This window comes from Pipra filicauda, unplaced genomic scaffold (genome assembly GCF_003945595.2).
Source record: "Pipra filicauda isolate LSUMZ 115617 unplaced genomic scaffold, ASM394559v2 scaffold190_size1978887_pilon, whole genome shotgun sequence".
NCBI classification, from domain to species: domain Eukaryota; kingdom Metazoa; phylum Chordata; class Aves; order Passeriformes; family Pipridae; genus Pipra; species Pipra filicauda.
The window spans coordinates 1300415-1324631 of record NW_024104299.1 but is presented as its reverse complement, the minus strand read 5'-3'; the positions used below and the strand labels follow the sequence as shown (position 1 = coordinate 1324631).

The 24217-nt window shown below is 36.2% G+C and overlaps 1 protein-coding gene across 3 annotated transcripts in view; it reads right to left on the bottom strand.

Moving 5' to 3' along the window:
• Positions 1-15254: 15254 nt before the first annotated feature.
• PCGF5 (polycomb group ring finger 5) overlaps positions 15255-24217 on the bottom strand; it is a 56019-nt gene continuing 47056 nt past the window's right edge. For 2 of the 3 annotated variants that reach the window (XM_027717841.2, XM_027717860.2), the window contains 5 exons: positions 23661-23809; positions 22222-22320; positions 21117-21206; positions 19155-19214; positions 15255-16934 (listed from right to left, as the gene is read on the bottom strand). In XM_027717841.2, the coding sequence (XP_027573642.1) occupies positions 16887-16934; positions 19155-19214; positions 21117-21206; positions 22222-22320; positions 23661-23809 (446 nt within the window). In that variant the 3' untranslated portion in view covers positions 15255-16886. The remainder of the gene's footprint in view (positions 16935-19154; positions 19215-21116; positions 21207-22221; positions 22321-23660; positions 23810-24217) is intronic. The other variant, XM_039380229.1, reaches the window with a different exon arrangement.

Below are 24217 nucleotides of genomic sequence, written 5' to 3'. Positions count from 1 at the left end.
AAGAAAATAGAAAAATGAAGATTTAAATTTAATGTTTAAGAAAAAACCAAAAAAAATACAAGTGTTCTCAGCCATAATACCTGGACAGCTTGTTAATAGCTGAAGCAGGTGTCCACAGAGGCTGGAGGCTCAGGGGAAAAAAAAAGAGCATTGTTATGGAGAAGAGGATTTTGTGGGTGAAACATGCATTGTGAAATTACTCAGAAATGCAGTATTAACATAGAGGATTCCTCCTTGAAGTCTGTAGAGCATAATATAAGAGAGATGTGAAGGAACTGGAACTATCCATTGTAAGCCTATGGTATAAAACTAAAGTCAAGGGAAAAACACCATAAATAATGATAGAAAAGAGAATAGAAAAGGAGAAACTGATCTATCTACCTACTACTTAGAAGGATATTAGATTAATATAATGCATTCTTAACTGAGTACAGCCAACTAAAGCACTTATAGATCAGATCTACTCACATACCTAGAGCAATCCTCCTGTCTCCACAGCATCAAGAGTTTCACTACCATGGGCACGGCAGGTTACAGGTGTCATCAGTTAAGGGATAAAATTAGCTCATCTCCCAGAGTTTATCTCCCGGGGGATCTTCTGAGCTGAAAGGGGTGGGGGCAAATCACGTTGCCTCATGAGCCAGGGTACAGGGCAGAGCAAGGCTGGGGATGCTGCAGATGCCCCAGAAACCTGCCTGTGAGTTTGTACCATCTCATGCAGCTGAGATGGGAATTTTCCAGAGTAGGAGCTACCTGGGGAGGATGCCCCATGCTTTGATGTTGTGCTACTAAAGAAGGAGTCATTGAGTACAGCTTTGCATTCAGATCTTAGCAACTGCACGTACCTGTGGCTGCTGTTTTAGCAGCAATTTCCATCCTGCTGACATGACTGGCACTGGGAGAGCTGGTTGCAAAGAAATGAACCACTGTAATTTCAAGCAGAGCTGTTGCTGTTAAAAGGACAATGATGATGAATGAACAGAGGAAAATCTTTCGTAAGAAGATCTGGTCAGTCAGTACCTGATTTGATAGGAGATCCAACCTGCAAGGATGGAAACAAGTTAACACAATGCATCTTCTTGGATGGGACTTCTGGTGTGAAGAGCAAGCAGAATAGTCACTGCTGCTGGCAAAATCAATGGCAAGAGCTGATGGCTTCACAAGCCCACTGGCTGCTTGAACTGAATTGATAATGAAAGATGGTGGGCAAAATCCTTCTGTGATTTAAGCAAATATCTGTGACACACATATATGAGCTTAAAACATAGAGGTCCAGCACATTCCTACCAACAGCTCCTGAATATGAATAACTCTTTCTGCTGCTTATTGCTGGGCAGCAGAATACCAGGTCAATTTACCTTTGTTTTTCTACTAAACTACCTAGTAGAAATGCTATCAGAATAGCCCAGCTGTGTCACCTGCAGAACAGATCCTGAATATTAAGGATTTTGCTAGATATGTTTACCACAAAAGAGAGCTACAGCTGCAGAGTGGAATTGGTGTGTCATCCTGCCTTGGTTATGGAGTCACTGTTTTAACTAACACCAAGCTCCTAAAGATCAGGGTTGATGACAGACTGCACACAGATGGAGCTTCCAGACCTTAAGATAACTCTCTACACCTCCTCCCAGCTATCACATCTGATCTACAGCAGCTGTCTCCTGCATTTAAGCTCACTTTTTGCCTAACCACAGTAAAGGTATCATTTACAGTTCAAAATCCTGACTTGGACACATATGGGCCCAGGTAGAGGTTGCTCTGGACTGATCATTAACAGCAGTAAATTCTATGCTCATAGCATAGGGCTCAACTATTGTCTTTGTACAGGAAAAAGATCAGATATTAATGAACATGGATAACATCTATAAAACCATTAACAAGCCCTTTGTTTTGCTGCTCTTTTTTTTATTTCCTTGGCTTTTACTTGATGTACATTTCAGTTATTAAATCTTCTGTAGTTTTTTTTTCTATTTAATAAGACATTTTCCATTCATAGAATTTCATTTGCTGCTGTCTATTTGCAGTCACTCCATGCCACTGAAGTTGCTAAGGGAGGAGCTTTGCCTTATGACCTTCCAGGATTGGGTTTTACCATTAAATTTAGGGGAAAAAAAAAAAAGCCGTGCTTTTGGAAAATTGTCAAAAAGTAATTTTTCTTTGAATACAAAGCACAAACTCTCCATATGCATTACACCCTTAACAAAAGACCTGGGTGTGGGTGAAAGCTAAACAAGCCTCAGTCTATCTGATTCTAGAGAACCATGAAGGAACTTTTCATCCCATTCCTAAGAATGGATGCCTGTGTTTGCTTTGGGTCCCACTGTGGAACCTGGGTCTTGCATACATCCACACTGTTCTGCTGACAGCAATCAGCTGTGTGCTGTGTTGCTGCTCCCCATTCTTACTCAAAATCACTTCAGCATCTGGGTGTTGCTGTCTTGCTGCATATTTATGGAAGTCAAAGAAAATTTTGCCACCTCCCTATGTGAATTTTGTAGAAGCACAACTGGAGCCTCTAAGGCACTGCTTGGAAGGAATCTGTGACACTTCAAGCCTTCTTAATGCAGCATTCGTGGATCATAACTCACCAAACATGGATTTTTTTTCTCCTTTTCTAAATATTGCTGATGCATGAAGAGAAAGAAATTCAGTCCAGCTTTGGCTCTTCGAATTAAAAATGTGTATGTGCCTTGTGGTCTGTTGTACTAGAGGTGCTTGTACATGAAGTCTTTTAGAGATGATTTTAATTGATCCTGTACTGAAGTGGAAAAAACCACATTTGACTTACAGAGTCAATGGAAATAATCAGCAGTCTCTGTGAGGACTACATTTGAATAAGTTCTCTGAACAGCAGGCCACAACTCATGATGCTTTTGGTCTTGGGACATGGTATCTTTCCTTGGAAGCTATTAATACTATGGAGCACTGTCTAGAGCTTACTTTCTCACAGAAATCTTTAATCTATAATCACAACTGTGCAGTCTTTACCACAGTACTTTCTACCAACTCTCAAATATTCTTATTCCTTGTGGACAAATAAAAGCAGAGCAGATGATAGAGCTGCTATACAACAGGTGTTTTTCCTTCCCCATGACCTATGCTCCCACGGAGTTTAGCAACAACAGGCTCAGTCTTGCACCGGGTTTCATAGCCAGAGTCTCAAGCTGATGGCCACACCGAGTCTCCCATCTTCTGCCAGAGCTTCTGCCTGCAATTCTGTAGTAAGGCTCTAGGATGCTCTTCTACCATTTTCCAAGGTCAAGCTCTTTGGTAACTCTTAACATTAGACTGCAAACAGTAGCTGGAACTAAGTCTATGGTTCCTAGTAGCAAAATGTGAGGACATTTAGAAGATACAGTTGTATCTGCTGGCTTCCTACTTTAACCCGAGTCACGCTTGGCAGCAGTTAAGGTGAGTGATACTAAAAATGCTTATTGGTGAAAGGTAACATACTTTGAAATCCAGTATTTTATATATATCCCATGGGCAAACATCTTGTATACAATGAAGTGTGGTGTACATGTAGTCTGGCTAACAGTGATCTGTACAGGGATTCAAAACAGCCAGCCACTGCCTATCTGCTGCCAGTTTCCACATTCATAGCACAGAGCTATGAATAGCTTGAGAAGTGCACCAATGGAACCTTGTACTCAGCTGCTTGGCTCATTACTGCTCTGTGGGGTGCTGCCTGGTACTCCCTTGTGTTGGTGTGCTGAGCAATTTTCTCCACATGGTGCTGTGATGCTGCATCTCTGGAAATTCTTGTCCCCACCTGCTGTTGTGCAATTGAGACAGATGAGAATGACCAGAGGTGAAGACTGACTTTCTTATGGGTTATTCAACTTTGGTTTTAGCCAGTCTCCTCCTGTGAGTAGCAATAGATGATATCAGAATAAAGAAAATTAGTATACAGCCCTCTCTTGGAAAGACAAGAAGGCTCTCCTACCCAATCCACCTCCTTCTCAAAATCCAGGAGATATCAGAAGGAACTTAGAAGAATTTAGCTTCTCTTCAGCTTTTTTAAGCAGTGATTACTTTAGTTTCCCCATGTTGGGAAATGAGACTATATTAAGGCTCACGGGGATAAAACATTTTACTCTGAAATTTTTTAACCCTGTGAATTTGTTTGCCATAGAACAGCCTTGGCCAGGGGCTGCAGGCAGAAATCAGTGTTTTGAGGCTGAATGCAGATGGTAGGCAGCTCACTGTGCAATCACTTAAAGCGTTTTACTGATACTTTTCTCCAAAGTCAGGGGGCAAACGTGAACAGATTTAGCTGTGAATTCTGATTTCACATTACTGTTACCTTGAAAACTTATCTTGCAGTTGAATTATTTTCTTGTGCTAAGTTGCTTTACTCTGCTTTCACCTATGGCCATGTTGCTATGGCAAAGTCACTCCTGCATGCGTATGTTTTAAATGCATACCATACAGAGCACTTTGATTCCTTTGAATAGATGGTAAGCATCTATTTTCCAAGTGATTTTCTTGTTTTAAATACAATCTGTAAAACAAATGGAGAGCATGCTATCAGTAGGCCATTTCATATTTCCACAACAGGAGCACTAAAAGCCTATCTACACATGTTGCATGTTACACATGTCAGTATTCTTTAAGCACATGCCTTTATCTGATCAGGCATCTACATACCATGTGTTTGGTTTCATGCTGTTATTATACTGTGACATAATACCTTGTGGTTTTTATAGCAAGTGTAGAAAATTGAATTATAGCAGTCCTTTGTTGAAAACACAGATTTTATCTTTCATAGTATCACTTCTCTAAATAAGCTATAGCATAATTTACATATTTATTAATATATTAACAAAAATTTTCACTAGCAAACATTTATTTGTTTGTGAATAAATTAAAAAAAGTCAAATCACATGGACAATGCTCTGAACATGCACATTCATCCTCTCAATGTATTAGCCAGAGCTTTTCAACAGCAATTTTTCCAAAGATGAAAAACAAGTTGCATATTGCTTACCTCAAGCAGAGTAGTAATGTTCTTTACTTATTTATAAGGCACTCTGGAAGCACATTTTCACTCTAAGAAGAAAGATTTTGCAACCAGCAGAACATGGAAAGAGGGGTAGGCTGACTGCTGCAAATTACAGTACCATTCAGCAGTATCCTGTCTTTTTTTTTTCTCTTGTTCCAGGAATTTTCATTACCAGAGAATAACAATCTGAGTTGAAAACTTGGAGAAAGGGAAAGGGTCTAGAAGTCGGCAGTGGAATTCCTGTTTAACATTATAATGCAATCAACACTGTAGAAAGTAGATATAGAGGTGCTATTCTGGATGCTGTTTGCTTCCAAGGGGATACTCATTTGGAGTACATCCCTTTCTCTTTCTTTGTTAATGTCTTCAAATACACTCCACGAATTCTTCATTAGTAATAAGGTGCTTTACAAACTCAACATAATAAACTAGCAAAGCACAGGAGCAGCAGCAAATTTCCTGAGCTCACTTTTTACAATCTTCAGAACTCTGGATGTTGGGTGCAGCATAAGGACAATCATGAGCACACAGGGTGCTCTGTGTCAGCATCACTTTAAGCAGGTTATAGGGAGGAGCATGGGAATGAAACACGTTTTAGAAACTAGTCAAGATAAAATCCTACTACTTTGAAAAAGACATGGACAGAATTACTGAAGGAGAAATACTGGCTAGTAACAAGTTCTGCCAGTTTCAGATGTACTAGGACATTAAAATCTGTAGAGGCTACTGGCAGCAGGACTGGAAGTCTTCAGGGGCACTGACACATACATGTTGTGTATGTGTATTTTGGTATATCTATATCTACAAATGCACTTACTGTAGTTATTTGTGTACTGCAGGAGAGGACAGAACTTCACCTATAAATAGTCTAGAAAAGACAGAGTGTTTTTGCATATAAGAATGTTTTCTTTTCCTGTGTGAGTTTAATGGGATAGACGCCAACGCTTTTATGAATTATGAATGCAGCAGCCTTCTTTCTAAATGAAGATGTTGGAAGTGTGCCACTGGAATGAGGTGCTCCTATTACATACTGCCAGCAAATTTCTGTTTCTTTAATGAAACCTAAATTACAAAAGCACTTTTCTTTTGAAAAACATTACTCTTGTCTATAATGACATAGCATATTCTCCTCTAGAATAAAACAGAAAAAAATAATCAGGGTAGAAAGCAATCTGAATCACAGTTCTAACAGGGAAATTCATATGCTATGCCCTGATGCAAATAGCTGTTTGTACACCCCCTACCTTCCTCCTTCAATAAAACATAATCCAGGTTTATGACTGATCAGGCATTTGTTACTATTTTTATGCATGGTTTTTTTCCCCCCACAATGATTCTCTTTTTAGCTACTTGAAACAAAGTAATTATTTAAAATAATTTAACCACCAGCATTTTTAATAGAAACCTTGCTTGAGGAAACATTCCTTCCTACTTAGGAGCAGAATTTTGCACTTAAGATATGATTCAATTTCTGTTTCAAAAAGAATGTAACAATATTATGTAGAAGCATTATGTAAAGTTTGGGGTTTTTTTCACTGAGTGACCTTAAGTTTAAAGAACACTTTTAGATGGGAAAGTATTAGTCTATAACCTTTGACAAATCTGAGGTCAAATATCCCACATGAAAAAGGTTTAAAGAAAGACAATGAGGCTGTACTGCTTCATCTGCACAGGTTATACAGCAGCCAGTGGTGCCACAGCTGCTCTTTGCCTATTAACAGATAACTTAACGAACAATTCTTATTTAATCATACGTACATAGTGCCATATACTATATACACCTTCACCTTTTGTGCTCACAAGCAGTTATCTTCTGCTGCTAACACGTAGGATTTTACAAGAGGATGCCTCAGATCATTTTAGTTTAATCAGCAGTCCTTTCTATTATTTCTAAATCTGAACCACATCTCCAAGCTCATCTGGTGGTACTGCAGGTTTCACAGTAGCATCTCAGACAAAAGGTACAAGTTCCCTTGAATAACAGCTCATTTGTAAGATATCCTCTAGCTTCCAATTTGCACGTACATTCATTTTACACTACCTTAGAGTTAAAAACAGCCCAACAACATCATAAAGGGTAATCAGAAGGTAAATGCATAGAACAATAAACACTACTGAAACCACGTCAACCCAGAAAAACATCAAAAAGGCAGGGAACAAAAAGGAAAAAAATAAAAAGCAGTGAAATTAGGTTAAAAAAAGTGGCAGAAGCTCTAGGGGATTATTTTTTTAAAACAGAGCCTCAAACACAGAGTCACATTCTGTAACCCACCTGGTTATATTTTACAAATGGGGTGCAAAATCCAGTTAGCTTTAGTGTGAGGCAGTCTCTGCACCTGTGAAAATTAATGGTAACACTCTATGACATTAACTAGAACAAAATCAGGCCATATGAGTCCCCTCTGACTTTTCTATAATGCATAATATTACTGCATTCTGCTTTATACTCTGCATTTCTGAGTTGATAGTACGCTTGCATGATTAAGATACAAAGCTAATAAATGTTTAAATTCAAATATTACTACAAACTAGAGACGAGTCAGATAAAACCAGAGATTTTTTATTGCACAAAATAAATTATATAGAAACAATGCAACAAAACAACTCGTATTGTAGGCTGCACAACAGATGTTACAACATGAATATATTTATTGCTTTGAGAAAGGAGCAATTCAGTGCTAGTAAGCAGATTAGTTATACTTCTTGCTCATCTAGATTTTTCACAAAATTAATCCAACTGGGCTAGAGGCATCTTGCAGCATACGGGTCAGGCCAAATTGTCATTTGTTATCAGCCATTATAAAGGTGCTGTAAAACCCTCTTGACATTAGCATGAAGCACTCAATGCAACATCACCAGTACTGAGCCATACAGGTAGTTCATTATTAGAAGTATCATTACATACCAGATAAATTGACACCCAAAGTTCTAAAGGCCCATTTACAGGGTTTGCATGAGCTGTTTTTTGAAAATAAATCTTGCTTACAAATGTCGATGCAGCTTTGCACAGGCACACTTTGCTCTACATCAAGAGGCACGACCACGAGGTTTTGCCAAAAAACCCCCAAGTACCAGCACTTCCCTTACCTAATTGTAAAACTGCTCACTAGTGCCGACAATTACAGGTGTCTTATAATTTTTTCCAGGGCCACACTCAGCTTCTAAGACTAAACAACCCCCCACATTCCTTTGGTAGAACTGGGTGAAATTTACAGTGCTTTTTAAAATACTTCAAAACACAACATATTTGGTTCTTCAAAAGATACAAGCCTGCAATATTGCTATTGCACTCAGATCAAATGGATTTAAGTTTTTCAACTGCTACTTCGTGGACCCTGAGATGTCAACCCTAATGAATTAATACAGAAATTAGCTCTTAACAAAAATTATAAAAACAGACAGTGTTCATATAATAAAACAAACACATCAAATGCTGATCAACTGCAAATCTTTGTGTAGCATGCATACAAATAAGAGAATGCCATTTCAAATGTTCATACTCCGAGTGAGTTTCTCCCCCAGTGTGAAAAGGACACAAGTAGTTAGTCAGCTGAGTTCCTAACAATGAGTTCTACTGCTAGTGTATACACTCAGTGTTGCAAAACTTTTTTACCTGGGTGGTTAATATAAGAATAAATTTAAACAATACTAGCCACCCATGAAAGGAAATCAAGTGAGAAAGTGGGAAGTCTGGGTCATTTCAAGTCTTAGCTACAAGGACAATTGAAGAAAACCGCTCCACTGAGGTCAAGCTGAACTGAGCAATACAAAGTTAGCCCACGGAGTATATCCCTGTAGAATTCCACTGAAATAAGTAAATAGATTTTGGATTGTACACTAATAACTACAAACAAATATGATTGCCACTCCTTACTGTACTTTAATAAAATTCTTTGCTTTACTGTTTTTTTTCCCCTGAAGCTGTGTTAATAATGTATTACGATGAATCAAAATATAGTTAAAAGTGAGGTTTCAAAGAGCTGCAAAATATTACAAGAAATTAATTATTTTAAATTTTAAAAATGTTAAATTCTCAGAAACTTTTGTGATGCAATTATGTTTCATGAATGTACCCAGCAGCAGTGTTTCCTCTGTAGGAAAGTATTAAACTCGACTAATCTTGCACTCTTTTTCATCCAGGAGGGTGGTTTTTAAACGCTGTAAGTAAAATTCTGTCATCTTTTTATAAAAATGTTTGTAAGCACAGTATATTCAACTAAATAACCAAATATACCCTGAAATGTCCATTAAAACATATACATCACAAAAAACGAGTAGCATTTTTTATACCTATTATGAAGTAGAAAAGTTATAAGGCAGGATGAAGCTAATATCGAAGATGAAAAACAGCACCACCAGCCTAAGTTTTGCAATTAGCTTTCTGCTCAGACACAAAATATATTATCATAGTCAGATACAGTTGATTAAGGTGAGAAATGCATTTAGCCCAGCTGTACTAACTATACAGCTTCACACAGAATAAACAAGATTCCATAAATCAACAGAAAATGCATTTGAGCACAAAAAAATAAAAATATGTAAGTGATTCTCTAAGCAGCATTTTGTTTTCTTTTTTTTTTTTTTTTTCAAACATTAACATAGATAGATATTGGACTGATTAAATATCTACAAGTGCTTTTCCTTTACAAAAATACATATATTCTTAATAGTAGGATAGACTGTCATTAACAATGACCTGTGTTTTTTTTCACTTCAATTTGAATGATTTATAAGCTAAATTTTACAACCACAAAAAGGTTTATTTGTAATATGATGTTATCACTTTTGACAAAAAGCTTAAAACATTTTATATTTTAAAACAAATTAGCAACATAAGATCACAATATGTTCTATGAGCTCCTAAGTACTGTGAGGGCTGCTTATTAAAAACTGGTAACTACTGATCAAATGCAAGGAAGCATTAGAACATTATTACTGCTCACCATAGGCTCCTTTCTTATCATAACTTGGATCACAGCTTATATAAGGACACTTAAGCCCCCACCCCCAAAAAATCCATTGAGGATAACTCTGTATCATCTATTCAGTAGCCTGGAACATCCAACAATTCAGGCTTTGCATTAATTTAAAAAAATGCAAAATATTTTTCTTTCAATAGTTAAGTCTGCAATAAGGGAAAAAATGATGCATTGCTTCATGTCTATGCTAAGAAGCTTGTATTTGAGGAAAAAACTATGATCAGTAAGTATTTAGAATGAAATCTTTCAGCCAGCTAAACAATTAAATTGACCGATTACTTTCCAGTTTAGCTAATCACTATCCTGGAAATCAAGATATTTGGATTTCTTTATTCTCTCTGCTTTATACTGCACAAGTATTAGCACGTCTTGCTAATCAATGGTCTCACATCAAGGACAGCAATACCATTTGCTAAAAAAATAGCTATAAAAATCTGTAAAACATACTTAATAACTTCTCATTATCCTCCAAGTCTGTCCTTTCGACCCTCCAAAATATCACTGAAATACAACTAGAAACCCCAAAAGTAGCTTGGTGACTGTTTTGTGCTTTGGAAGGTTTACAGGATTGACAGCACACTGAAGTTTTTGTTAGTTCACAGGGCAGGTATAGCAGACACATCAGTAATGCAAGCCTTTGTGCTTTTCTCTGGGAACATGAGCTAGGACTCAAAGAGCTACTCTATGTCTGTTAACCTTTATGCTATTCCTGTTGTGTTTTTCTTTTTCTATTTTGCGCTGGAAACTGCTAGGTGTGCCTAACCCTTCAGCTTGGTGACACAGACAACTACCACTGGTTCAGTTCTGCTTGATTGATTCCACGTGTACCCCTTGACCACTGCACTCCAGGAAAGTGTCGATGCCATATTCCAAGTCAGTTTCTGAGTGGCTTTACCTTTGGTATTAAATGGGTCCCCTAAAACTATTAGGCAACCAGATTATTCATAAAAGTAGTTTATTTTAAAAAAACCTTGTTTTTTCTGAACAAACTAAATATCTGACAACAAAGACTAACTTTAAATTGATTAGTGTGTGGTATTTTTCAGTAAAAAGGGAAAATGTTTCATTTTACTGCATCAATATTCAGGAGACAACAGGAACAATACCTACCATACTAAGCTTCCCTCAACTCTTACATTGCTTTCCACTCACTATCACAAGAAAAAGGAAAATGCACAATAGCTACTTCTGTTCACCTCATCCTGTCAACTGTCAACCATGTTAGAAGCATTTCCTAAAAATACACATAGAAATTCTAGTATGAACTTCAAAGAAAAGTATGCATAATGGTTCAGAAAAACAAGCAAAGTCAAACCAATGCCTCTCTTTGGTTAAAATTAATGTAATGGCAGAAACTTCCACTTGTAGACATCTTTCACTCCAGAATTCTCCTCTATTCTGAGCTTATAGAACGTGGTCTCCTTCTGCAAGTGCAAAAGATGGCCTAGACATTTCTACCCATCTACAAAGCTCCTCCGTTTCACTGCCACAGTCCAGAACCATACAGACCTAAACTGCTCACTAGAGAATGAAACCATGGCCTTGTTCAACTGCAGTAGCAAGCTACCTGAATTCAAAAGATTTATGGCACATACCTTGGATGGAAGAATCTGTCAGGAATTCATTAATTAATCAAATTCCTATTCTGGAATCTAGTGCTTTAATTTGCTCTACAAACAGTGTAGACAGTAGTTAGACAATCAACAGGTAAGTCTGCTTTTGAAAAATATATTAACATTACAAGATCATCTGTTGGAGGACATTCCTACAATGGATGTTTCAGCTGAGGTCTGAAGGTCAGACAATCCCTATGGCACAAAATTAGCAGTAAATGTGCAGTTGCAAGCTTTTCACATTTCCTTTAGGGTGAATCAATCCCCTCATGTCTTGGAATTCATCCTGGAGCACACTCCGGCAGACTACAATCCTTACTCAAACAAGTGTCTTTAGCTCAACCCCTTGTGGAAGTATGACCTTGTTCAAACTGGCTATACAGGATTCAAAATGCAGAACTGTGAAAACTGCTGAAATCCGTGAGAGCTGCCTGATGAATGAAACCTGTGAGCTGACACCTCATGTGCAATTTCGCCTTTATAATTCCTCAATGTTTTTACTTGGGGGGTATGAAATGGGGTGAGGTATGGGAAAGGGCAAAAGATGTGTAATGACCTAGAATTAGAGGACAGAAGGTGCCTGCTTAGACATTTTAACTGAGAGAAATAATAAGATAACAAAGCATGAAGTAAAATGAGAGGGGAATATGCTGCATGATATATGCATTTTCGTAGGAAGTAAAGAGATGCCTTCAACCTGCCAGATTAAGTGAAGAAACTGGACTAAGCTCCTGGATAGGCATGTAAGTCTTAATGCCTTGGCACTTCTCCAGGATAAAAATAAGTTCGATCAGTGCATGTAATTGACCAGTATTTTATGTAGCCCCTCTATACACAAGGCTCAATCTGTTTATTTTGAGATTTAGGATTGGCTTTGAACAGCTATCTGTTCTCTAGTATTTCTATCAGACACAGTATCTGGCTGAGCTGGATGCTATTCCTTTCGTTGCAGCTCCTCTCAAAAATGCTTTTTTCTGGGGTGTGAATGCCTCTTCTTGTCTTTGGTTACATGAAAACATAAAAAAACTCCACAAATAATAAAGCTCAGTAATTGGTTCAATTAAAGGACTAAACCCTGGCCTATTTTGTTATTTTAGAAAGCAGCAGAAAAGGAAAAACAGTTTATGTCTCTCCCAAGGTCATGTGTAACAGTTATACATGGGAGAGATGAGATGAAACCCTGGACCATTACTTTGTCTGCAGCAGACAATAAGAGCCTAGCTTCTATCTAAATGGAATGGGATCAATCTCTTTTCTCCTGCAGCTGCACTAGAACTGTTTTCAATAACAGAAAAGTCAAGTCATATTGCTGGGACCTATAGAGGAAAACAGACCAAGATCCAGATTCAAGTGTCCCTTATGCAGAAAATTGAATATTTTCAATATAAAAGTATTTTTTATATAATTTCTACTGAGATAGGGTTTAATTTATCTAAAATGACACATTTCTTTTTATGCTTTTTTTCCCTGAAAGCTTCTCAATACAGCATGTTTATGAAATATTCTTGCTGAAAACATTAAGACCATCGATAAAATACAGAAGCAAATATTACCCTGTCAAATGCAAATAATGGGCTGAAAAGGTATTCTGTATTAATAATCAGGCACTTTGTTTTGTATAACATTTTTAGTACAGTAAAAATAATACTTTTATAATTTTTTTTGCATAATAACTGCAAGCTAGCTGAGTATGCACAATATACTTACAGCATTGCATACTCCTCGGACCCAAATCCTAGGTTTCAAGTGAGCAGTACCTACTATAGTGATGAGTCACTTAAGTTATTGTAGTAATCTTATTTGGTATTTAAAAGGAAAAAAAAAGTTTATAGGACTAGGCCTTTAGCTACCGGCAGTGTAGTAATGCATGATGGAAGATACATTTCTTGATTAATCATCTAATTCCATATTGTTTGAGATGTTATAGGACCTTGTCTGTAAATTCTAGCTTACAGCTTGTTACTAGATAAATGCAGCAATCAGCTACGCTGAACAAAAAGTTGCTTATGACTTTCATTAATGAGTTTTTCAGCTTAAGGGAAAAACAAAGCAGCACCAAATGTGCTAAATAAGAGACAGCAAGGTTAGGTAGCAGTGTGGAATTTTTTAGGTCTTATCCCTCTGCAGCTAGATATTTCTGATATGGGAAAGCCATAGAAACACAGTGGCAGCAACACTTACTTTATATTCCTATGCTTTACAAGCATGCAGTGGTGACACTTTGTCATGGAAGGCTCAGACTCTATCCAGGCATCTGCTCTAGGATGGCATATGGTGCAGTCTGAAGGGAATGCTTAGGTACTCATTTCACTTTACCCCATCTTTGGCACACAGGAATCTGCACATGCATTCTCATATTCCTATGGTGCTCAGATAGTCTTAATTGGCACAAATTAATTAAATATGCATATCTGTAGACACATGGCACATATGTACTATATGGGAGAGAAATTTCCTGTAAGGAAGGCAATGCCTGTGCTATACAAGCTGCCCAGTTAAGATATGTATTTCACTGGCACTTCACTGTTATAAAAACTATTAAACTGCAGCAGCACTCGGGCACTGTGCCATCAAATCAGAAATGCATAAAGTGTGGGTGGTTAGCTCATATGCATTTAATGCCACCATTCTTAGCTGGGAACATTGGTTCAGATCTGTCAGTATTTTCCATGCTTAAAATGAAGATTTGTCTTCTGTAATCTAGTTTTAACTTGCATCAAGAAAATACCATGAGTTAAACCAATGTCCAATTCTGATCGAGAGAATTCACGGTTCTCTGAATTATGAATACAGAAAGTTATCAAACAGTCAAAGAAAGCTTCTATTAGGTGCCTTTCCAAAGCCAACACAAAACAGTGCTATTACAGGGGTCCTGTTAGGTGGATGGATTAAAAATGATGCATTCTTGTCTTTTTAAAACAAGTCTGTTCAAATTTGTCAAAACAGCAACCTCAATTGCTGAGAAAAAAACCTGTGCCCTGAACCAAGCAGAAATTATGCTTAAGCATCCTACCATTAGCTTTGTGATAAACTGAAACAGGTGTTTTATGTCAAGTGAATCTACAGTGAAAATTCTGGTATAAAAACAGGGGAAATATATAAAAACTGTAAGGTGTCATTTCTATGTGCATGTAAATATTTACAAATAATATCCTATTTCAACTGTACAAAACAACTATGTATACTAAAGAGAAAAATGATTTGCAATCAGAATGCATGCTTTGCTCTTCCAAGCTGCTCCATGAGGAGGACCTCTATATACAGAAAGAATCTATTTTTCCCCACAGGCTCTGCAGAGAAGGGCCCTGCCTTCATGGAAAATCTTTCTGTCAAGTAGCACATCACAGACTAGGTGGGCAAAAAGATGACTGCTCCCTGCAGCCAGTACATGCACCCCTTCCCATGAACATGTGCCTGTATTAGGCAGCACACTGCCTGCAGAAAGGGGCAGAAGCTTCCTTAACATTTCGCTTCCCCAGTCCCACTGGCACCTGCACAATATGTGCAAACTTGACCTGCAATAGCAGGTTTCCTAAACAGACTGCTACCGACAGCATCTTTATTTCTGCGTTGTCATATGGGCTTTGGCGAGCAGTGGTAGAATTCAACCCGCCTATGTATGATGTTCCTAAAGTCATCAATGTTAGAACCCCTAACAACATTAAAGGGGCTAGATTTAATCCACAACATGCTTATTTCTCCTACAGAACTTACTAATGTACAGGGACATACACTAACAAAAGATTTACAGCCTTGCATCCATCTTTTATGCTTGATCCCAAGAAAGAATTTTCACTTTGTCTAAGAACAACCAGTTCACTCTACAGTAGCTTCTGAAAAATTAATTTGGTTCCTTTTTGCTGTATGCAAAAGGCATAAAGAAAGTAAATAGCTATCTACAACACTAGCAGGCATCTATTAAGTAGAAATTACATAAAGTTACTGAACTATAAGTATCTCCAGAGAACCTGAAGAGAAAAACTCAACTAACTATTAAGCAGAGTAAAGACAATGGAAGACTACAGAAAACATACACATTGCTATGCTCCCTGCAACATTACCAAAAAACCCAATAAAATTTCCATACTAGAACCATTATGCTTACAATATCTAAGGCAACAATCACTTTTTATCCAGCACTACCAGGTCTTAGGAAAAAAGATGACCTGAACAATTATATTGGTCAGACTGCTTATCTTCAATATTGCATTACCTCTAATTTTATGGAAATAGTTTTATGATGTGACTTTAACTAATGAAAATTTCTGTAATGAATTCTAAACTCCAGATAGTTGCAAGAGGTACAATACGTAATTAAAGCTATATATTACTTTTGTTTTCACATACTATAGACCTCCATCCAATCTTAAAAGGAAATGCTTATTATGAGAGGTAATAATTATGTAAAATTTTGCCTTGCTTGTAATTTTGTAGTGAAATTTATTTGTTCCATAGACATTTATATTATTTTAGCTTCATTTTTGTGGAAGCTTAATTAGAAGAAATGTAATCTGACCAGAAGCCATCTTCCAAAAATAGGTAGTATCCCAAATACCAATCTTCAGGGAAACCATAGAAAAGTGCAATCACAAAGGCTGCAATGCTTTTAAGCAATATTAGCAGAATCTATTTAGAAGATTTAAAATTACTATTTTGAATTATCATGTTCTACACCTCTTGTTAAGTGTAATTAATCTTCATTCACTGCAAAAGGACTGTTGCACGCTCATGAGTGAGCTATACCTGGACCCATGAGAACCTTATCAAGAAAAAGGTAGTGGCCCAACCACCACATTTCTAAATATATTTTCTATACAAAATATTGTCAAGGTATAATCCTTAGTTATTTTTACAGTACTCTATGATTTAAACAACAATATTCAGTAAAATAGTAAGTGTGTGAAACTGCAACACCACATGGAATGAGCACTCTGCCATTTTGCTAATGTAATCAATATTAGGACCAGAAAAATTTTCTAACACGCAAGCAAAAATATTCCATAGTTTTTGAATCTTGACTGTACACTTCATGATTTTGGCTATGATTTGCAGCACACCCTTAAGATACACAAATATCTTATGCACATTTCAGTAGCAGAATGGCACTTGGCTTGCTCTAATAGAAACAACAGAGATGCAACTGACACTTTTAAGAAAGACAATGTCCTTATTTGCATGCTGAAAATCTGGCTGTGTCCCCCCAGTCCAGGCACATCCATTCATTGTGCAATCTGTCGATGGGTAAACAAATAGTGCAGGATTCATCTCAGTGGGATCTGGCCCTTTGGTCTAACCGAAGTCAATTCTAGGTCGATACTGAAGTACCATGGGGTAAGACTGAAAACAAAAGCAAGGGGAAAACAACAACAAAAACAGAGAAAGCATGAAGACATAATTCATAAAGAAAATGCAATTAAAAACTGCCTTAAGAATAGCCAAAGCTTATCCCTAAGACACAAATATATGACAGTTTTATTTATATGAAACGATTCCATACAACAGTTAAATACATACCCGTACCTCAAATCTATTAGCAATTTGTCATTGATACAAAATTTCTCTATCTGCTTTCATATATTTCAATATTTATATTTTATTACATATATATACTTGGAGTGCTCAAACAACTCTTACTTCTGTGTTGCTGTGCTTGATAAAAATCAATCTTGAAATTTTTTACTTTCTAAACTGAAGTATATTTACAGGTGATGTACTTTGTTTGAATGTTTATATTTACAGAGGTTCCATAGCTATACTATAAAAAAAAAGATGTCAAATTGGTGTCAGCTGATTTTCTGAGAGAAGATGGCTAACTTTTCCCCCAAATCCAAACTCCTTAATCTCAGATTTAGTGATACATTTTTATTAGTTTCTACTGAAAAAAAAAAAAAGGCAAATAAACTACTTCTTGGATCCCTGAATGGGACAAAACTGTTGCGAAACGAAAGGCAACACTGGGTGGGTTTCCCAAAAGGGCTGTAGAACACCTGGGCACTTGTTGCTCAAAATGTCATCTTACTAAATGTCTTATTTTTTCAATCTGTCAGCATTTCATTTAAGTCTAAAGTTTTCCTCTTAACTGCAATAGGGTACTGGATGTTTTCTATAGCATAAAACCCTGGAAAATCTTATTGGCTAAGCAGCTGTATGGGCTTAAATACCTCTCTGCCACAGAACAGAGGAATAAAGCTAATTTAAAGTTTTTTTAATTGCAAATTTGGAAGTACACAGAATTATTACAGAAGCTATCAATGAAACCAGAAATATTTTGCTGCATTCAAATGCAACAGAGATGAAGAAACAGAGATATAGCTTCAGAGACCTATATGGGTTAATAAACTTTCCATGCCATGGGAGTGAAATGATCACGAGAAATAAATGTGATCACATTTGCAGGGGATTTACAAACTGGAGTGTAGAGAAATCATAACCTAAACCAAGAGGTATTAACAGTATCAGGAGTATTTAGGAGAGAAGACAGGGAGCACCATGTGTAGGTCTGCATGTGCAATTAACAAACTTTTATCTGTAGTACCATAAACTACTTGTCTTTGATTATTTTTTTATTTGCACAGGATATGACTACCATATTATTTAAATGCTATTTTACATGGTTTTCACCTTGATTATATAAATTGTCTCTAGAAGTACGCAAATCATATTGGAAATGCACACAGGCAGAGACAGAGCAGTCACCTCATTGAATTGCCAAGTAAACCAGTGAGGCTCAGTGTCTTTGCAAACAAAATTCCAAAACTGTACAAATAAAATGCACTATGCTGGAACAATTCTAATTACTGAAGTAAACATGAGTATAGTAGGTTGCTCCCATTGGTAGTGGGCAGTGACCCTCTATCACTTGCTTTAATTTTTTACTCATGCAAAAATATTATTTCAAACTTGTAAAGTAATTAGAATGAAGTTCAAATAAAAATTTTCAATGAAAAAACTGAAATATCATTTCATATAGGTATGAACCAGATTGGTCAATGAAACTTAGAAATCAGCTTCAGTTTGCAGGTTCTGTAGGTTTTGTTTTGTTATATAGTCTAGAGATTAACGCATTATTCCATTTCTAATTTTAAAATATGTGAAAGAAATATAGTTAACAAAAATCTAACATTTCTTTACTCCATTAAAAAGGACATATGAATTCCCATAAAGAGATGAAACCAATGTTGTCTCCTTTGATTCACATTCTTCAGTTCTGATTCCTTGTCAGTGACTGCCCAACGCTGTTTAGTTAGAAGGATGAGATAGGAAGAAGTAGATAATCCTTTGAGACTGATATGAATATCACCCTACACAAGGGTATCTCTCCATTAAAAAAACCCAAAACAGCCTAATGTAAAGTAAAAGAAACTCCTAAACCTTTTGAATGGACTGTGTTTATTCATTCAATAAAGCTTGCACTGAGGGAACGAAAATGCTCAGGCCTCGCTCACAGAGTTTTAGCACTTCTTAGTGAGGAATTAAAAACTCCACAAATTGAATTCCAATTGAAGTGCTGACAGGACCTTAATGACTGTAATATGTACAGTCGTGAGTGCCTCTTACCTGATAAAAAGTGCCATCCTGTGAGCAGACTTGCGAAGATGAGCAGTTCTGACACCGAAACTGCGAAGGAGATGATTTTCTGATCAGATAAGAGGCATTCACAGCTGGACATACACATTTACCATTTAGTGAATTCATTTTTTTTTTTAATTTTCAAATTTAAAGCTCATAATTAACTTACTTATTTAAAAACAGGAAAGACTTCTCTAATGAATAAATGGACATTTTCCCTTTCTTGTCTACCTCATGTAAGGTCCATAGGTATGCCAGTAAAAGCTCATGGTCAATAGTACCAAAGATGTATATAACAGACTTATTTGATCTTCATTCAGAAGAAGATGTTGTTAATTAATTACCATTGCAACTTCATTAAGGAAAAAAAAATCATAGAAGCCTATATATTACCGGATTTATTACCAGCACAGTTTAATTTTTACAGGTTTTAGTCATCTCTGACTTCAGGGGAGCGATTTAAAACTACATAAAAGATGAACACATACTGTGTGTATGTAAACGCAACTTACAAACTTAATCAAGAGTTGTCAACTCTTACATTCACTTAATGTTAAAAGCTATAGTTCTGAGATTTTTGAAAAAATTTCATCAGTACAAATGTCTTTTTTGTCAAAATGACAGCTATTGTTGCTTCCAATACAATGCATCTGCCAAAAGTCCATTTGTAGGCAGGTGCTGCAGGACGAAATGTCATGAAAAAATTCCATTATCGTTAGTTTTTGCCTCAACACTTCCTAATAGTACTGCCAATGCTAACAAAAATACAGAATGGCAAGCCAAAAAAACACCCACTGGTTTCAAGACAGTATTGGAAAAAATACTACTTAAAGCTCCCTTATTCGTGCAATATTGTGGTTTCAGTAATGATCAAATTTCAGTGCAATATTACTTTCAAATTTCATGAATACTTGCTTATATACACTAACTTCTCTAATTCCTATCAAAATCTATCCTCCTCCCCACTGCTTCAGATTAAGGTAAAACTTTGAGAAACTTGTGAATTGTTAACTCCACAGTGTGTTTAATTCTCTGTCTTCTCTGTCCGTTTCCAGTGCTTTTTATTCTGAGCACTAGGGTGCTTAAAACGAAAAAAAAAAGAATACAGCAAGTTTGGAATCTTCTACAGATCATTACATTAAGCTATGTTAAATGTTTAATCTTATCTGCACTCCAATTTAGCCTCCACTAATAATGACAGACAACAACCCTGTATATACTACAAAGCAATAAAGACTGAAGAACAATCCACAGTCGCACACAAATGAATGTATAAAAGAAAGGGAAACAAAGGGGATATGACTTCTAACCAAAAAAATTAAATATACAAGGCAATATAAGGGCTACTAAATCAAACTGAGGATCAGACCTGAAAAAAACTCTGTAAAAAGGTTAAATATTGCAATTCAAAAATATACACACGTGGCAAGGAAAACCCATTTGGCTGTTATCTGGATGTTAGTGTTAAATAGCACATCTAAAAAAAATGTGTGTAGTATTAACAGAAACAGTAATAAAACAATTAGATCTCACCAATAATTTTCCAGAGTCACTTTCAGTCTACTGACTGAATAAAGCAGGTTCTTACTGGATCTGCTGGATGCAGATTCGCCAACTATTGTAAATCAAAAGGTCACCAAAAGCACATTTGCAGGAAAAAAACAAGCACTTGGGTTTTCAGACACTTGACTTAAAACTTAGAGCAGAACCTGCATATGAACATTGTATATCTGCTATTTTGAAGTTTCAGAATCTACACAATACATGTGCTGCAGGGTTTCCCTCACAGAGTTTTACATAAGAAATCCAGAAAACATGTGAAAGGCATTTTTAAGTAAGGGTTTTTTGAAGGGTCATAGAATATATTCTTGGACCAAGCGCTGAAAGCATGTATACCATCTATAATAAATATACCAAAACATCATTTATTTATAATGTAACAGTATTTACGTTTTCGCCTCTTAGTCTCCATCTTGTCATATAGATGAATTCCATAGTATGATCCTTCCCCATAATTTCTCCGTTGCATAGTACATCCAGCTTAAAATGTAAGAGAACAAACAGTAAGATAAAGGGATGCAAAATTTTAATATCTAAATGAACTCCTAAGTGCATCTCAGAGTTAATCCCTCAACTTCTATCATTATACAACAATTCCATCAGACATGCATAGCAAACTCGGATGAATACAACATGCTGACAATATGCTATTTTGTACACTACCATTCGACTTTATTTTTTTCACTTTCGTGTTTTCATGTGAAGTGTGAACAGAAGGAAGTCTGCCAGTGAGGTAGGAAATCACTAGTAGACAAACATTCCCTATATTTAGCAATACTACACAGTATCTGTTTGAAGAAGACGACTTTTGCTGTATTTTGAAGACCACCTTACTATGCCAATGCTCTTTCAAATTCAAAGATACAAACCAGAAGTACTGTAATTGTCATATAAAAAATATAGTTAAAAAAATTAGTTTAAAAATAACTATAAATTACAAATAAAAAGCACTTCCAAGTATACAAACATTCATTAACTGAAAGCAAAAGACAGAGAAAAATAATCATCTTATTATGAAAAATGTTTAGTTTAAACTGTATTATAGCACCTTACGGCTACGCACCACTGAAAATGTTTGACAATATTTTGATTACTAGAGCTATAATGTTTTTCTGGTTTTTAGATGAAAAAAAGCATTTTGAGGTAAACAGATTCTTTGTAACACAAGCCATTAAGGTGCCAGACAGATAAAATAACAAAGCCAAATGACACCAAAAAGGCTGGTCAGCATGTCCTGACACTGTGACAAACTCCTGGGCGTAGCAATACGCATGTGCACCTAACCTAACTCAGCCCCATCCCTGACCAAAGGAGGCTGCAGTTCATGGAGTCATTGGCTCCAGTAAGAGAACTGGTTGAAGAAACAGTCTGTCCTTCAGCCTAAATTCCTGTATCCTTGGAAAGAGGGGAAGCAGGTTCAAATATGATTAAATTTTGAAGGAATGTATTATGTTGCAGGGAAATAAAAATAAAAGCATTTTTCTTTCAAATGTACCTCATAAGAACTTGGAAGTTTTAATTTTAAGCTGAGAAACTTTTTGATAGTTCCCACAGTCACTCGAGTAGAACAGCGGATAAATTTCTTCATTAAACCCTAAAGCAACAGCAAAAAATCAGGAAAACCATGTTAGAAATTCTGGAAAACAAGAGCAATCATTAGTGCAAGAACAGCTGTAACTGATAATTTTTTCAACCAGTAATCAATTTTAGTGCACCCTCTTCTAATCCATAATGGCACCATAGGTTCAATTTTTTGGCAAAATTTAAAAGATGACAAACAAGTTCATTTGACCCATCTCTGGTTCTAATAAAATGTCTAAAAGATACCAAAGGGAGGAAAGATAAAAACCAAAGCCCAACTACCATAAAACCACAAAAAGCCCCAGAAGAACTTAAATAATCTATGTGTTTGCATTAGTAACACTCGGGTTTAAACAAATGTTGCATTTCTTTGAATTTTTTCAGTCCTTGAGAGAAAAAGAAAGTAAAGACATTCTGAAATAATCTAGGTAAAATACAGAGAAGCTACAAATCTGAGACGTGATCTATTACCATAGATTCTGTGATCCAGAGCCTAATGGTTTTGATTCAACAGGAAGACTGGAAACCTGAGACTCTCACATGGTGATGAAGACACAGATTTCTCACTGTATATAGCATAAACAGAGTGATAACATATAGGTATGTTTTCCTGATGAATCAAAATTTTCTTACTGTGTTATGAACTTCCAAAATTATACATGTAACATATCACACAGAAAATATAGGTAATTTTATTAGAAAAATTCTTTATATTTTTTAAAAATTCTTTAATAAAATATTATTAAAATCTAAGGGGATTTCTAAAGACTTTCTTCCAGACTCAATATCATTAAGTAAAACTCTTCAGGAACAGCAACTAAATATCCCTAATTCTTACAACAGCAGTTGGCAGGTATTACTCTACACAGTTTGCAGATGGAGGTGACCTGTCCAAGGCCACAGACAACACATCTGTGTCAGAATCAGGTTTACAGCTCAGAAGATCTGGATCCCAGTCATTCAGTGCACAACATATCTGAAAAGCAAGTTCATGCTGGCATGTTAAGACAGTAATCCTGAAAGTATGAGGCAGCTCACCTACAGCTAGCTTTACAAATACCTCTGTGGTATGCTGTAATCTGTTGTGTAATGCAGTTATATACCATCAAGGCTGTAGACTACAAAACTATAATCCATACACAAAAAAACCTCCACAGTCACAGATGAATTTCTGCATGGAACTCTTGTTTTTTAAAAAATTCCAAGATGCATTGAAATGCCTCATACAGAATGACTAAATAAGTGTGGAAGTCACCACACTAAGGTTTATTGTTAATGGCTATAAAATTATTTGGTTCCTATAAGATGCTATTCTGCCATCAATAACAACAGCACAGATTGTTTACTACTCACTTTGACTACATTATCTCCTGACTGCCCATTGTTGCGCAAACAGTCGAGGCAGATAGCAATCTGTGGGTCACTCCTGTGATAGTCTTTATCTTCTTCGTTTTCATCACACTCCTCATCTACTTTGGGTTTATCAGCTTTTGGACTTTCATCTGTAAAATATGAAGATCAAATTAGTTAAGTGTAAAATAATTAAAAGTCACATATTTAAGGAAATACAACATTTTCACGAGCATATTTTTTCTTCAAATTAACTTTATACGTTTTAATGCAGTGCATTCTTAAATTGACCAATTAAAAGATCTCTGAAAACAAATTTTTACCATTGAAATTTTAATGCAATATGCAAACAATGGATTTCTATGGAACAGAAAATAATTAGTCTGATGGACTATAATGGCTGTCTACTTCTGATGTGTCCGGTAATTAAAAACCCTGCAACTGTGCACGCATCAGGAACACTCAAACATGCAATCCTACCCTATGTTGTGGCAGTTCAGTGACAAAAAACGATGTTTGTAAATAAACAGTGGAATAACTAATCCAAACACTTGTATATC